At 33.7% G+C, this 16,084-nt stretch overlaps 1 protein-coding gene across 1 annotated transcript; it reads left to right on the top strand.

Annotated features, from left to right (window-relative positions):
• The first annotated feature begins 240 nt into the window (after nt 1-240).
• LOC145608022 (vacuole membrane protein KMS1-like) lies at nt 241-11,064 on the top strand. Its single transcript, XM_081663624.1, has 8 exons — nt 241-597; nt 2,354-2,565; nt 2,892-2,970; nt 3,336-3,635; nt 5,037-5,194; nt 9,621-9,737; nt 9,836-10,015; nt 10,438-11,064. The coding sequence occupies exons 1-8, from the start codon at nt 516-518 to the stop codon at nt 10,606-10,608; spliced, it is 1,299 nt and encodes a 432-aa protein (XP_081519750.1). The 5' UTR covers nt 241-515; the 3' UTR covers nt 10,609-11,064.
• Nucleotides 11,065-16,084: the final 5,020 nt, after the last annotated feature.

Here is a 16,084-nt window from a genome sequence, read left to right as displayed (position 1 = left end):
TTAGCTGAGTGTGTTTGGGTATTTTTAGTTACTTATTTTAACTCTCTTAGTTTGTAATTTGCTTTTTATATATGAAGTTCTCTTTGTTAGAAAAATAGAAAAAAGAAATAGAGTCCAATTGTTGAAAGAAGTACAGTATAATCCAAAGTCCTTAATAAAAGGCCCATGAAAGTAAAGGATGCTCCCCATGTAAACATGCGCAGTTGAAACAACAATAAAATTGGGCAGCTCCCTCACTCTTTACGCAAACTCTGTTGGTTGAAGAGAGAGAGAAAAAAGAAAGGCTAAAAACACATTAAAATAAACCCAATAAATCATCACATAATTCTTATTGATTATATAATCATAGATCTGTTCGTGTTTTTGGTTTTCCCTATCAATTTCACTTCCAACAAAATTATTCTCCCACAAACGTCATCTGGGCACTGTTTTTTTTGGGTCCAAAAAAAGGTGATGTTCTAATTATAATTGTATAAAATTTGATTATTCATAAAAAAAAGGGCGCATTTTTGAAGATGGGCTCTAAGAAAAAATCAAGCAATTCGTCTAATTCTTCTGCTGCTTCATCGTCTCAAGACCCTAATTCTTCAATCTCAGGTTACCCTTTTGTTTTCACTCAAATTTATTGTTTTTATTGATTAATTTTTAATTGTTATTGATTGATTTTATTTGGGTATTTTTATAAATTTGGTACTTGATAATTGTGAAGTTATTTGTTTATTTGACTCTGATTTCAATCTGGGTTTGGGTTATTTCTGCTGTTTTTAGCACAAAGTTGGGATCTTTGTAAGTATTGGTAATAAAGTTTAGGTTTTTCGGAGTTTCCATTATATAATACGAAGTATGATTTTCTCCATTGATATTGGATGATGGATTTCCTCATTGATTTTAGCATTGGAAACCCAGTTTTAAGTTGACTGCATAATAATGTAATGTTTTATTATATATTTTATATGTTTATTTGTTTACATGTATATAATTACTGAAAAAAAAAATTTAGTTGTAAAATTGAGGTTGTACTTTAGGGTTCAATGTACTTGGAGCAATTAGTTAGATGATCAATAGAAATCCTTAGTAGCCTCAAACTTCATTTAAGGCTATGTCTGATCACTTGGAAGACTGTATACTTATCTAAAGGTACTAGTGAATATTCGAATTTAATAAGGCTGGATTGAACTTAAATTTGGATGTAATTCATACGATCACGGGGGCTGCACTGCATTTGCTTGAGAATTGGAGCTGCTGTGATGCTTGGTGGGTTTGTGGCTGATGTTGAAGCTACCTTGTGGCTTAAATTGAAAATGCGAGCTGCAGTGAGTGCCTGAGTGGGGAGCAGAGAAGGGGCAGCGTGGGACTTATAGTGTTGAAGTGCTGTGGTTGGGAAGATGGCGATAAAAGATTAATAGTGAATCAAGGGAGTAGTGGCTGCTGCTATTGTGAGGCAGTGAGCAGTTGCTGCTGCTTTGCCGAGTGAATGATGGTGCGTGAGAGTGTTGTGGGTAAGCTGCAGTGAGGGATTGCTGGTAGTTTGATGACTGGTGGGCGTTTGGTTGCTGCTGCGGGTTGTGATAGCAGCTAGATGATTCTTGTAAATGCAGCTGTGATGCAAGGGAGATGAGGTAGGCTGGTGGTGTGGTTCTATTTTTGTGCGGTGAAGGTTAAGGGATGGGAGTGGTGTAAAATTTAAACTTGTACTTATAGATCTTATCTGAACTCATATTAACTTAGTACTTTATTAGACCTGAAACATTTTTTTAGATAATAAGAACAAGGCCTAATCTTTATGATCTGCTGTTTATCTCAGTTAATCAAGCTGTTTAAATATTGCTTAACTTGAATTTGTTCACATAGATGACATGAGATGTATCTAAATGTAAAAGATCTTTGAATATTAATTGTTAATGGTTGCTTCATGGGAATCAAGGGTCAGGATCTGTGGTTAGAAAAGTTGGAGTTGGATTTGCCGTTTTGGCTTTTCTTGGAGTTTATATAACTATCCAGATTCAATGTAAATATTTTTTTTACCTGCTTGTATCATGATTTGCGACTTTCAAAGTCTTAACCTCCCTTTACAACTTTTTTTTTTCGAAACTACTATGTGGGCTAGTGAACATCATATCTAATGTTTGTCTGCTATAGGGTGAAGCCATGTGAAACTTTATCTACTGTTTATGAGCAAACTACATTTTTCTTGTTTAACCATTAACAAGTTAGTTCCGCAGCAAGCTGGCTGTCTTTGGCTCTTTGTAGCTATTGGATGCAAGGTGGCATTTAAAAATGATGACATATTCTTGTTCTGCTCTCTAAAAGTTAATTGAAGAATTTTTCTGACACTTATATAATTTACATTCAGGACTACATGAGAAACATCAACATGAGCTCGAGACTTTGACTTTGACTACACAACCGGGTAGAACTTTGAAGTATTTTGTTTTTGCTATTTCTGATTATGTGAAGCAATCAGTTGGATATCTCTTGGCAAAAGGTGGTTGGCTTTTAGTCTTGAGTACCTTGGTAATGTCAAGTGTACTTCTCTTGGCAACTATTGAAGGTTCCCATGAAAAGGTACCGTGTTCTCTATTAATTTCATATCTCATATTTTTCATGTAGACCTAAACAAGTTTTTCTTGGTATACTGTGCATATTGAGAAGATATGGTTTAAAATAGTGTCAAAATTGGGTCAAAATTGATGCAATGTTATCGGTGCTTAGATTTATCAATGATGGGTAATTATTATTATTATTTTTTTTTCGTGCTTTTAAGGTGTAAGGTTAAGTTTGAGATGGAGCATTGTTTATTTGATGGATATATTTTATCTTGGATTGTTTCATTCTAGAGCAACTCTAATTGTTAGTGACTAGGTTAATTTTGGTGTTGCTTTCTCTTGCAGCATGTTCAAGAGATGCTTCGATACCTTCAGTTTGTATTATGGTGGACTGCTCTTGGTGTTGCATCTTCTATTGGACTAGGTAATGACGTAATATGCACTTCTTAAGATTTTTTTTTGTGATTGTTGTATGCATTACATGGCAGCAGCTATATGAAGAAATTGAATGGGGGTACTGTCAGAGGGGAATATGAAAAGCATATTAATTTGCTTCCATCTCTCTTTTGTACTGTTTCAAACATCTTTTTGTGATCATCTCTTGCATAGTTGCAAATTGACTATAACTACATATATATTTCGTGCAAATAATGCAATTTTAGCCAGAAACCTTTCCCTTAAATTTAAGCATCAGATTAGTTGTTTTAATTTGGAAACTTGAAAACAGCAGTGCATGTAAATTTCAGCTCAGTAACATATATCTCTTGTTACTGCTTGTCGATTTGTCAGGATCTGGCTTGCACACTTTTGTTCTCTATCTGGGGCCACATATTGCCCTATTTACCATAAAAGCAATGCAATGTGGTCGAGTTGATTTGAAAAGTGCTCCATATGATACAATACAGTTGAAGCATGGTCCATCATGGCTTGACAAGGACTGCTCTGAATTCGGACCTCCATTATTTCAGTCTGTTGATGGTATAAGAGTTCCTCTTAGCAGCATTTTGCCACAAGTACAGTTAGAAGCTATTTTATGGGGTGTTGGAACTGCTTTGGGTGAACTTCCACCATATTTCATTTCTAGGGCAGGTATGATCCTCACTTCATACGTTAGTATGCATTTTCACCCTGAAGTGTCAATATGATTTTTATGTTAATTAGCTAATGAAATCAACTAAGTATGCTTGTTTATAATGATGTCCAAACTTTAATTTGAATTATTTTTCAATGCTGAACTGCTGTGATGACTTTTTTTTTTTTTTTATATTTATTTTTACTTTTTATTTCTTTTTTTATCCAATAAGTTTTGTGTTTGGGTAAGTATTCAAAACCTAATCTCTTTCACATGGTACGTTGAAGTTTGAAGGTTGTGTTTGTTACTGAATTCTGACTTCTTGGTACAAGGTTTGCTGATCTTCAACGTTGTCGGAATCTTGTTCTGGAATGTTTGGCTTTTTTTTTTTTTAACTCTACTAAGTGACACAACCTGATTTGTATTCACGGTATGATTTGAATAGGCAGTTTAGGGTTATATCTCTATTACTATCTGATTATTCAAAATTTCATACACATTTCATTAATTCCTAAACTTCATACACATTATTGAAACTGAGTTAAATTTTATGTTTCTGATTGCAACAAACTCAAAATATATGCAATCTTCGATGATTTGATCTATCCCTCAGTCCCCCAAATCATCATCGATGTACTTAAGAATATTCTCTCGAGTCTTGGCTAGTATATCAACCGCTTGATTATAGCATTTTCTTGGCTAGTCTTGAATGATTTTTGGGTACTAGGCTGTATGTTTTTTTTGTTTTTTTTTTTTTTTTTTTATATGTTAACAAAAGTTTTTGTACGTTGCTTCTCACATATTCCAAACACTGAAAAAAGTATGCTTTCCTGGTTTTGGAGCAAATGTGACCCATGCAGTTGGGTACCATTTTTGCCCTCCATCTGTTACTGCTCATGATACTGTGATAATACTGACATTGTCTGGTTTTTTGAACTGCATTTGATCCTTATTTTGGTCGTCTTCTTTCTGTATGATGCTGCTACTTATTTTAGGATTTCCTTGCTCTAAATGTTAGGTTATCGGCTAGAATGTGTAGACATATAAATTAATTTTTAGCGGCAATTGCTGTATTCGTGTTTTCTTGGTAGTACTGTTGAAAATCTTTTTCTTGTGATGTTATGGTTAGATTTTTTGCCAGCGGTACTGATTTTGCATGCTCTTGAAAAGTAATTTTTCTTGATTTGTTTATTCTTTATCAGCCTTCTCTTTTTTTCTTCCCATTGAATATGTTATTGTATTTTTGTTCTTTTCCTGTTTTGTCTTCTCTCCCTATTATACGCTGGCACTCTCTGAACATATTTTCTTTTTAATGAAATTAGCAGTCTGCACCAATTTTGGATGAAATTAGCAGTCTTATTCCTACTGAATGTTTTTACCTAGCTCATTATGTTAGACTTACCCAAATCTTTATTCAGCAAGCTTATCTGGAAGCAAATTGGACGCAATGGAGGAATTGGATGTGTCTTCCCCTGAAGACCATGGATTCATTGGCAAACACTTAACGCAATTGAAATATTGGTTCTTGTCACATTCTCAGTACCTAAATGGTTGGACAATCTTACTACTTGCTTCGGTTAGTTTGCTTTCTGCTCCTTATCTTTTAACATTGTCAATCTTTGGCATTTGTCACCATATGAACGCTTGAGCATCCAGAATATAGATCTAAGTTATATACATCTACTTCTCTTAAGTACGCTTGGTCTGAGGAAGAGGGTACCTCTCGAGTTTCTTGAATATGGAGAAGTTAGTGCCTACCCATTTTGAACTGTGCTATTTTCCTGGATTCTGATACGATTATTTCTTATTTGACCAATCTAGTCTTTTTTTCACAAGGCTGTTTTTATTTTTATTTGTATGTTTTATTTTTAGGGTTTGTTGTCACTCTTGTCAGGCTATCACTGCTCAGCTTATGTGACATTTAAGTATTTATTAAATGTAATCTATTTTAAACTCTCTTAGTTCTGGAATTTTTGTTTTAAGATTTATAAAGTTTTGTTTTTGAACTGTTGAAAAATCAACTGTAGAGTAGTAGGACCAGTTATCTCCTGAAAAGTTACTCCCTTTGTTATTCCTCACACTTTAAATTTAACACGTCCCTGAAATAAATTTGACTTTTCCTTTATCTCTGCATTACATGAACCCATTTTAGTGTTCAGCCTAACAGTTTTCTGTACTTGTCTCAACTGCCAATATTTTCTGGCAATTAGGAGATGTTTGATAATTACCAATGCAATAGAGCAGTACAAAACATAAATTTAACACCTCAAAGCCTCTAAAATGCAAAAATAATCATCTCCCCTCAACTTCATGGAAGGGTTTGAACCAGGCCAACACTAAGCAACAAAGAAAAATTCTAAAACCAAGGAGCTAGGAGACCACTAGAACAAACTATAAAACTAAAGCTAGCAGCAGCACAGATAAACCTCTGAGCATAAACTAGCCGGTAGCATCAGAGCACAGAAAAACCTCTCAGAGAGCATCTTTCTGCAGTACATTAGACCAGCCTCCATAGTTCGAGACCAGAGCTTTACTGCCCAAACCTTTGTTTTGGACCTTGGAAGAACCTGGATAGCTATAGAACATTGATCTCTCCCCTTAATGTAGTAACTGTCCACCCTGCGGACCCAAATTTTTATTTCTAGTATTCCAAAGCCCCAAGGAGCTTGCAAATAGCTGCTTTATTCCAAACAGCCAAACGGTCAATTGCCTGATGTTTTTTCCACCTCCTATCTTAGAATGACAGTGACAAAAGCTTTTTGGAGTATATCCCAAGTCCTTTTAAACAAACAATAGCCTCTGGTGCTCTTTTCAAAATCAGTATGGGTAGAATAAATCTTATTTCAAAAGAACTGAATGCCAATTCCATGGCTGGATTTTATCAACTAGAGTTTTAAATCACGAAAATTGAAAACTTCTCAGGGAAGCTACTTTCTGGATCTTTAAGACTTGAGGGATGCTTGCCTTGTCACCAAGAAGCATACCACTTAAATTGATATTACTTTTTTTTTTTTCTTTGTTAAATAATAGACTAGAAGCTTTAGAAAAGAGGTTTAGAGCATATAGCTATAAAGAAACTGCTGTAATATTTGGTCCAGAAAATAACAACAAATAAATTGCAAACATATGGTGATTGGTAGCTACCAATTTATTGTTTTTCGTTATCTAATTATCATCCTTAGTAGTTTTTACTACCGAAAATTTAATGAATATATGGATGGAGGACATAGAAACTCTGCCAATCAAGCTGGGCATCACACCTCCAATGCACCTTATGTTGCTTTCCATTAAAACAAGCCAATTCACCTACCTGCTATGGCCCATTGGAGTAGAGAATGATTAAGATTCGTTCTCCTTAAAAAATGAAAATTTCTACACTATACAACATTAAAGCTACAACCATTTCACGCTGAAGGATCAAGCCAGAATTTGTACCTATGCAACACATATGTCCATAAAATAGACCTTATCCTTATTGTCCTCGAAAAACACCTTAACTTTCTAATAATTCATCTTCCAAATGAAGTTGGAAACAGGGAAGATTTTGGGATTCTGATTTTTTTCCTCAAGGGTTTTTGAATGTTTTATAAGAGTATATCCTATAAGAATTGCCAAATCGTTTATAAGCCAATGTCTCACTTTCACCTGCGCCAATATCTTACTTTCACCTGCCAAATTTAAAATCCAAGTATTGATACAATATTTATTTAATAGAGGGCTAGTTTTGAATGATGGAATGCTCAAATAGATCAGAGTAGTATGATGTAGAAATGGAATCAATTGTGGTCTCTATTTTGCAATTTTAATACCAAAACCGTAGAACCTTGAGGTTATATTGCTGTAGTATAATCAGTGATGCAGCCTTTATAATATGGAAGGTGACTTGAAGTCTTCATTTATGTGGATCGTATATCTATGACATGAAGTAGAGACTAGAAAGGTACATCTAAATTTGAGGGATAGGGTGGTCAGTCAGTCAGTGCAGGTCTACATGTTGGAACATGTATATATTTGCCTTTTGTATTCACATTTATATCATTGGGAGTTGAGGAAAATAGGAAATTAGTGATATGTTTTTGTTACAAGAGGAATGCATGTGAATGAAATATAGCAATGAACGTAATTGTATACTCCCTTCGTCCCAAAATTAAGTGACAATTTACTTATAACATTTAATTTCACTCCTCCTATTGACTTTTAAGGAATCACCAATCACTGTTTTAAGGAATCCAATTGCTTTATTTATTTGCATTAAAACCTGTGAAAAATAAGAAATGAGCACTTAATTTCAGGACGGAGGGAGTATTAAATTACGTTGATGTCTTTTGAGTGAAAGAAATGTCTTTTGCTAATTTTTCATGTACTTAGTAATACAACTAGTTAGTTATGGTATTTCATATAATTAAGTTATGCTAATGTCTTTTAGGCAGAAAAACATGCTTCTTGAGGGAAAAGAGATTCTTTCATGTACATCCCTCATTTTTCTATAAAAAAGAGATGATTTTCCTAATGTGAATAGATGATAATACAGAAAATCATTTACTCTTGCCTTTTTTTATTTTAATTTTTTTGACAATATTTGGTCATGAGTGTCAGAGTGTTATGCTAAAGACAAACACATTCACAAATATCTTGTAGATTGGTTTAGTTAAACAATCGAAATCCATCTGTCGTTTCTTTGTATCTCAATAGTTATATCGTGTTAACCCTTTTGTTTATTTTAGAGGGTCTATAATAAACTATTAGGAAAGCGGCTATGCTACGTGCCTAAGAAGAAGTATCCGGGTCCTCTTGTTCTTTTTTATTTTTTGGTAAGCAAGGAGCACATAGCTAATTAAAGGAAGTAGAAGCAGTTACAGCAAGTTTCCCTTCGAGAGGTTTAATAGTGTTAGTACAGTCATCCGTAGCTACAATTCTAGTAATGTCTTCAGACACAATTTTACTACAGACCGTCGGTGGTGTACACAAAATAATGGTCTTGTACAAAAGATCGTTCAAGGCCCTTGCTTCCTTAGCTAGAACATCAGTAGCAGCATTAGTTGTCCTTGGTTCAAACCTCAGCTTTGTACCTATTAGCTCGCCCCAAAGTTCCGTGCTTTTTTTTTTATTTCAATAAAGTAGCTAGTCTGCTGGTCGCTCTTTTCTCATTCCCATTTATCAGGTATAGCACTTGTTTGCAATCCGTGGAGATAATGCAGTTTCCCCAGGCATGGTGTTGAATCTGAGTAAAGGTTATGTAAACTGCATATAGTTCAGCTTCAATGGCACTGCATCAGAATGTTATTGTATATGCTCCTTTGACCTAGTGGCCTCTGTAATCCCTACAAATTAGGGCACAACCCGATTCTTTTGTGGAGGGGAGGAAGGAGGCATCCGTGTTAATCTTGAGGTAGTTTGGTTGGGGAGGTGTCTAAAGGTTTGGGGTAGGCTTTTGGTAGATAGAGGGTTGGTCCTTGGAGTAGATTCATTCTGTTGCAGCCCACACACAGTTTGAATTTTCAGCTGAGATGGGGGTATTCATTATCCTCCGTTTTATTATGATACTACGAAAGGGGTAAATGAAACGATTATTATCTGACAAACTCACATAAAAGCAGGGCCAGGTTTGTGGGCTTTGTGTTGAGTGAAGATTAAAGAAAGTGATGCTTTCTTTATCTCTCTTTATTTTCTGTAAGAAAATCAGAGACCCAGAAGTTTGCTTCAACAAGGGGAGAGAGAGGTGTTCATTTACAAAATTCACTTCTAGGATAAGAGCCTAAGACTTAGTTTACCTTGATAGAAATTTATTATTATTATTATTATTATTATAATATTACTTATTTGCAATAATGTTTATGAATTGATACATGATTAGAATTTGGAATGTCTCATGTGCTTCCTTTAGAAAATAGCTACTTTTAAAATGATTACTATTGGTGAAGAGTGGAGTTTGATTTTATGCATGTTAGTGTTTCTTCATGCAAGGGTTATATAATCTGACGAGCAACCTATGTGTATTTTAGGTGCCGAATCCTCTGTTTGATCTGGCGGGTATAATGTGTGGACAATTTGGGATACCTTTTTGGCAATTTTTCCTTGCTACATTAGTTGGGAAGGCAATTATAAAGACGCATATTCAGGTTGGTTGATGCTGTACTGACTCATCTTGTTCCAAGCTTGAGGCTTGTATGTATACATTTGTATTGTTCTTGATCCACCTATTTTTTTCATGCTGCAGACAATTTTTATCATCTCAGTATGCAACAATCAGCTCCTAAATTGGGTGGAGAATGAATTAATATGGGTGCTTAGTCATATACCTGGAGTTGCAGCTGTGCTGCCTACATTAGTTGCCAAACTTCACGCTGCTAAAGATAAGTATCTTGTTACTGCTCCACCGGTGGCTACTAATGTCCAGGTAGGAGTTATTCCTTTCGTATGCTTAAAAATTCAATATTTAATGAGTCTTACTGGTGGAAAAAGGGTTGTTCAGATAAGGTTTTATTTGTGACCATTCAGTTCAGGTTATACTTGGTTTGCTAGTTGTTCATCAGGGGTAGGGTCAAATTTAGGTCTTATTTTAATTTGCTGATCATGATGAATCAATTAACTTTAATTACATTAATTTTGGGTCGGGGCACTTTTTGGGTTTATTTTCCGTTTGTTGATATTAATAAATTAATATATTTGATCACATCGTTTTTGGGATGGGGTCTGGTCTATTTAGTTTGGGTCATAAAAGGGTCACCTTATAATTGGTACAGTTGGGTTTGAGCCAAGGTTATTCTGGTTTGTCATTTAGATCAGGTCAGTAAAGCATGTTTGAAACCATTGTTGCAGGTAAAGAAGTGGGGCCTTTCTTTTAATTCAATTTGGAATACTATTGTATGGCTTGTCCTCCTGAACTTTTTCTTCAAGATTGTGAATTCCACTGCTCAAAGTTTTTTAAAGAAAGAGCAAGAAAAGGAACTATCCTCAATCACAAAGAAGTCTTCGATTCCAAAACAGTGAGAGGACACCAGTTGAGGAACTTGAATCAAAGGTTTTGCTATATGTTCCTCTTCTGCTTTAATCTCATAACAAGATCTAGTTATGGGAGATGGTTAAAAATTTGCATAACGACTTCTTACAGTTAGAATTCTACCTCATATTCATCCTCCTGCAAGAGCCACTGCCTTAGATGCCTTGTATAGACATAGAAATAGGATTGATGGTGGCAAGGAGAAGTAACGGTTTAACATTTCTTATAGTGTTTGTTTTTGAAAATTTAACTCGGCCTGATGTTTGTAACTTCACACTGGGTATTGGGATATGTCACGATTCTTTCGTAATGCAAGAGACAAAGAAGTTCCTTGCATATCTCTTCTTTTGCTATCTTTACACTGCAGTCACTATTAGTATTTGATGTATTTGCTCAAGATAAATTTGCATTCACACTATTGAAATGTTCTACTGAGTTTCTGTTGATGGTTGCCGGTATGAGTTGGATGATATAGTCTGTGTCATTTGAAAGCTCTATTATACATGTATAAGCTAAGCCCTTCCAATTTCATCAGAGACTATACCAAAAAGAACCAGCACAAACAGAGACCTTATGCTCTTCCCTTGAACTGCAGCACTTTAGTCATGTTTCTTCCTCCATGAAATCAAAATTATCTATTTTTTTTTTTTTATTTTTATTTTTTTTTTTATATAAATATTTTTACGAAGAATGACATACCAAGTATGAAGTACAATACGTAGTATATTACTTTATGCATCAGTCAAAAATCAAAACTTTGTAAAATATTGCTATTACCCTTCCCTTTTGCAAGATTAGAAATAAATTACACATCACTCAATCTCCGGCCTTTTTCACATTCTATGTTATCCAAACATAGGAATGGTTTTCCTCCTCCTCTCCCTTCCTTCCCCATCTTTTCCTTCCCTTTCTAAAGGTCATACATATTTAATTGGGCTCATATACTATGGGGTCGTTTGGTTTAGAAAATGGAAACAGAATGGAAATGAAACAAATAAGAGGGGGAAAGGAATCATTTAGCTATTACTTTTTCATTTGTTTGGTTTAACCATGAAAATAGTATTTGTTAAGAGAAGAGTAAGGGTATTTGTTATCCAAAGTTTTTGAAAGGTAACAAATAAGGATTACCAGTACCCTTAGGTAAATGGTAATTGTTACCATACCTACAAACTAAATTAAACACACCGCAAGGGTATAGATTTAATCGAATCCGTTTCTAATCCAAAAAATACACTAACCAAACACCCCCTATGTTTGCATGACATTAGTGAAGAATAAGAAAAGGGAAGTGAATTGAAAAAAGGAAGAGAAAGGGAGGTGAATGGAGAAAAAGAGTGATATTTCATATCTCTTACTTATTTTAATTAACTGCCGAGTTATTTGGTTTATTAAAAGGGGAAGAAAAATGAATCCCTTCTTTTTGTTTCCCTTATGTTGCCCTATGTCTTATCCGAATAAGAGATATGTATCTCTCACTTTTAGTCCCTCAAATCCCCATCCTTACTCTATCTTTGGATAACAATAGTGAAGGAAAAGAGATGGAGGGGAAGGAAAATAAGGAAGGGAGAAAGTGAACTTTCATTTTCCTTCCAAATCTCTCCAATATAAAGAAATTTGATTTACTAAAAGGGGTTGAAAAATGGATCTTTCCAATTTCCTCCTCTATTTGCGTTAGATATCTAAACAAAGGATGATGCATTCCTGTTTTTCTCTTATCTTCCTTCCGTCCATTTCACTTTGTATCCAAACACAGTGTTAGTAATGAAGTAGCACGCTTCATTGACTTTAGTTTGAGGGCAGATTTTATGAGGATGATATTGTCATCATACATTGTTGAAACAAAGCTGAAAAACAATAAACATATAGTTTTTCATCATTAGATCAAGCACTATACATATTGCATAACACATTGGCCACCACCCTTGCTAGAGTATGATTTGAATAGTATATATATTGAAAGTCAAAATAAAGTGTGATACACAAGCGTGAGTTGTCTCACATTTGAGGACTGAACATAACCTTACGTAGAAGACTTTGTGCTTAGATATTGAACTTAGTGGTGTTAATTCGGATAATCGGATCGGGTTTGATATGATCGGGTCGGGTCGGGTCGGGTAAAATTTTAAAGTTGAGTCATACTAAATTGTTATGTCCACGCGAGTTCAAATCTGAATCGGATATTTTTCGAATCGGTTTCGGATCGGATCGGGTCAGGTGTACTTTTGACACCTCTAATTGAACTTATAAGAGGGACTAAGGGCCTGTTCACATTTACTAAACTGAGCTAAACTGAACTGATTGTAGCTGAACTGAACTGAACTAAACTGAACTGATTGGAGCTGAGCTGAAATGAACTGAACTGAATTGAGCTGAAATGAATATTTTATGTGAGAGGAAAATTAAGATCTGAACTAAACTGAACTGATTGGAGCTGAACTGAACTGAACTGAACTGAACTGATTAGAGCTGAACTGAACTGAACTGAACTGAAATTAAGTAAATGTGAACAGGCCCTAAATCGAAAGATTTTCCTAAAGACATCATGACTGTAAGATGTAAACATTTCCACTAGACCGATCCTTGTATTATTGCATAGTAGAAGAGTGAAATTGTTTATGACTGTTCATGATTATAATTGATTAATCAAGAAGATACACCACATCAAATAAGAGAGCGCGTAGGAGAAGTTAAAACTCTTATAAGAGAAATACGTAGTAGTAAAAGTTACCACAAGTAGAATGATGTATTCATGTACAAATAAATAGATTACTTAAGAAGGGACTATAAAGGATATAGTTTGTTGATTGATGTTGACAAATGATCTGTTTAATCAAACATTTTTCTTGAACAGATTATCCAAGAAATTAAAATGCAAAGAGTTGATAGACATATGTAAGTTCCTTGAATTGTTTATCTATATGATTAAGATTGATTTCACGAACAACGGTCATTGTTACATGTATTATCATTCATTTGTATGTTTGTATAATTGTATGTATCTTTAGTGATAAGTTTGACAAACTATAGATCGATGAAAGAAGAAAGAAAGAAACAAAGACGGAAGGAAGATAACTATGATGCGCTTTAAGTGGTAGACAATGATGCGAGATGATGAAACTCGTGATAGTAAAAGCTTTATTTAACTAATTTCTCCCTCTTTTAGCTTCCAAGTTGAGTTTCTAGCTAGAGAGAACTATTTATACTTCCTTCGTATTATGACCATCATTTGTGATTTATCCATTAAGAAAAATATAGTCATGTGGGATCATTCGTCTCTAAATCTTCTTTTCAAGTATCAAATTTTTATAATTTTTACAAAAATATAATTGAAGATATTAATAGCTAAAGTAATGCATTGACAAGCGTGAAATCCCTCATGGACTCATGGTGCAATAAAAAAACTAAGGAGGAAATAAAAAAAGTGCATAGTGTAGGAGATTTACGCCATGAGGGCCTCTCGCTACAATTATATTGGAATATTTGATAATTTAATATTTAAGAGTCGCCACCGTAGTTTTAAAGAACATATTGACCTTCTATAATGACTATCCAATTTAGTTTAGAGAGCCACAAGAACGGATGGTAACAATCGATCTTATGATCACCTGGAATCGAGAGGGGAGCTCTAATTTGTGCTATCCCTCACTCTCATATGACTCAATTTAGTTTATTTTGATAGTTTGTTGTATTTTTCTTAGTCATAGAATCTTTCACATTCAACAAGTAGAGGCATGCAATTGAAAGTAGGTTTTAATCACGACAAGAACCAAGTCTAGAATGAAAACTAATATCAATTTTTTCCTTGAAAGAAAAGCAAATAGCTTAGGCATTTTTCTTAAAGTAATACTCCCTCCTTAATTTATCTTACTTATCACATTTTCTTACAGGCACCCACCTTATATTTCATCTCGCTCTCTTATATGTATTCATAATTTTCATGCACCTGTTGCTTTTATAGTAAGCGTGTCAAACTTTAAAAAAAAATAATAATAAAGGAACCATGTATTAATCTTAAACACTTTTCTCATAAATTATAGATTAGTTTGACCCACTTTCTACTCATGTGGTCAAAACAAAATAACTTTGAACACGTACATCTTATGAGCTATACAATATAAATAAATTAGCATGTGAGATCTTATTAGATTTCGCTAATTATAATTAATCCAAATTCCAACTTTTTACAATTTTCACTTATACACAGTCGGAGTTATTCATGGTTAAAGATGTTCATTAAAGGCTAGTGAGTTGAACTTTCAGTAACGAATGAATTACTACATATATATGATAGTATTATTATTATTATTGCTTTACAAACTAGTATTTTCTTTGTTTTCTTTTACTTGCTGCAACACATCATGATTCATGACATGTTTTAGAAATAGAATTTAGATAATGAACTAATGATGTAAATAGACACATTAATGAAAATAATCTTCACACACAAAATATTTAAGTATCCTTTCTTATTCCTTGTATTAAATTTATTTTGATAAAATCATATTGACCTCCTAATAGTGTGTGTCTGGAGGTTGCATATGTTGCAAGTAAAAAGAAAACTAAGGAATTATTTTACTAAATATCATAGACTTTTTAAAAAATTTATGCGCTAATCATAATTTTAAATATTAATTGCTTCATCGGTTTATTATTAATAGTAATATGAAAAGTATGCAGATTATTTTAGATGGAGAAAAAAGTAACTCATACGATGAAAAGGGAAATAAAGATTATCATTTTCAAATTAAAATTATGTTGAATTTAATTTTCAATTTTAAAAAATTAAATTATGTTACGATTTTTAAAGAAAATAGAAAGAGTACAAGTTGTGCATGGCGAAGTGGTCCGCGGGACAAAACAGTTAAGGAAAGAAATCGGAAAGAACAAGGAACAAGAAATCATGTTTACCTTCATTGGAAAGGAAAATTAAAACGGACTACGACTTATCAAATGGAACCTTGGTGGCGTGTATACTGTATGATAAGATGATACCAAACAATTTTTCTTTATGAAATCTTTGTTGGAGGATTCCTTTTGCATGTGAACATCTATTTAAATGACCAATTTCATTATAGAAAATTACAACTACATTTATTTATCACCAAAGATTAGGATAAATGGATCTACGAGCACAAAAATATAATTAAAAAGATGCAACAATTAATAATTATCCCTTTATAATTCATAAAAACATAACCAAAAAAAAAATCATTAAAACATTAAAATTTAACAAGTGTGATTAGGTGATTCCCACAACCAATTTCAGGGAAAAAAATTCTTATTATATACCAACACGTTCTTGTAGCTTAGTATATTAATACAAATATTTGAATTATTACAAAGAATTTAAATAAATCTGTTTTTAAAATTTTTATTCTAAAGATGTGAGCACATATGATCTGTTTAATTAGGTACGGAGTAGTAAGTACACTAATAGTTGACTATTATTCATTTAATTCTAAAAGT

The sequence above is a fragment of the Chenopodium album genome, chromosome 23 (assembly GCF_948465745.1).
Source record: "Chenopodium album chromosome 23, dcCheAlbu1.1, whole genome shotgun sequence".
Taxonomy (NCBI): Eukaryota; Viridiplantae; Streptophyta; class Magnoliopsida; order Caryophyllales; family Amaranthaceae; genus Chenopodium; species Chenopodium album.
The sequence above is the reverse complement of the archived record's forward strand: the minus strand, read 5'-3'. Positions and strand labels throughout refer to the sequence as shown.

Excerpts from the sequence above, each read along its gene's own strand:
- LOC145608022 (XM_081663624.1), top strand. The coding sequence starts at position 516 with ATGGGCTCTAAGAAAAAATCAAGCAATTCGTCTAATTCTTCTGCTGCT. Across the intron at positions 598-2,353 it reads CCCTAATTCTTCAATCTCAG|GACTACATGAGAAACATCAA; the intron begins GTTACCCTTTTG and ends ATTTACATTCAG. Across the intron at positions 9,738-9,835 it reads TTATAAAGACGCATATTCAG|ACAATTTTTATCATCTCAGT; the intron begins GTTGGTTGATGC and ends TTCATGCTGCAG.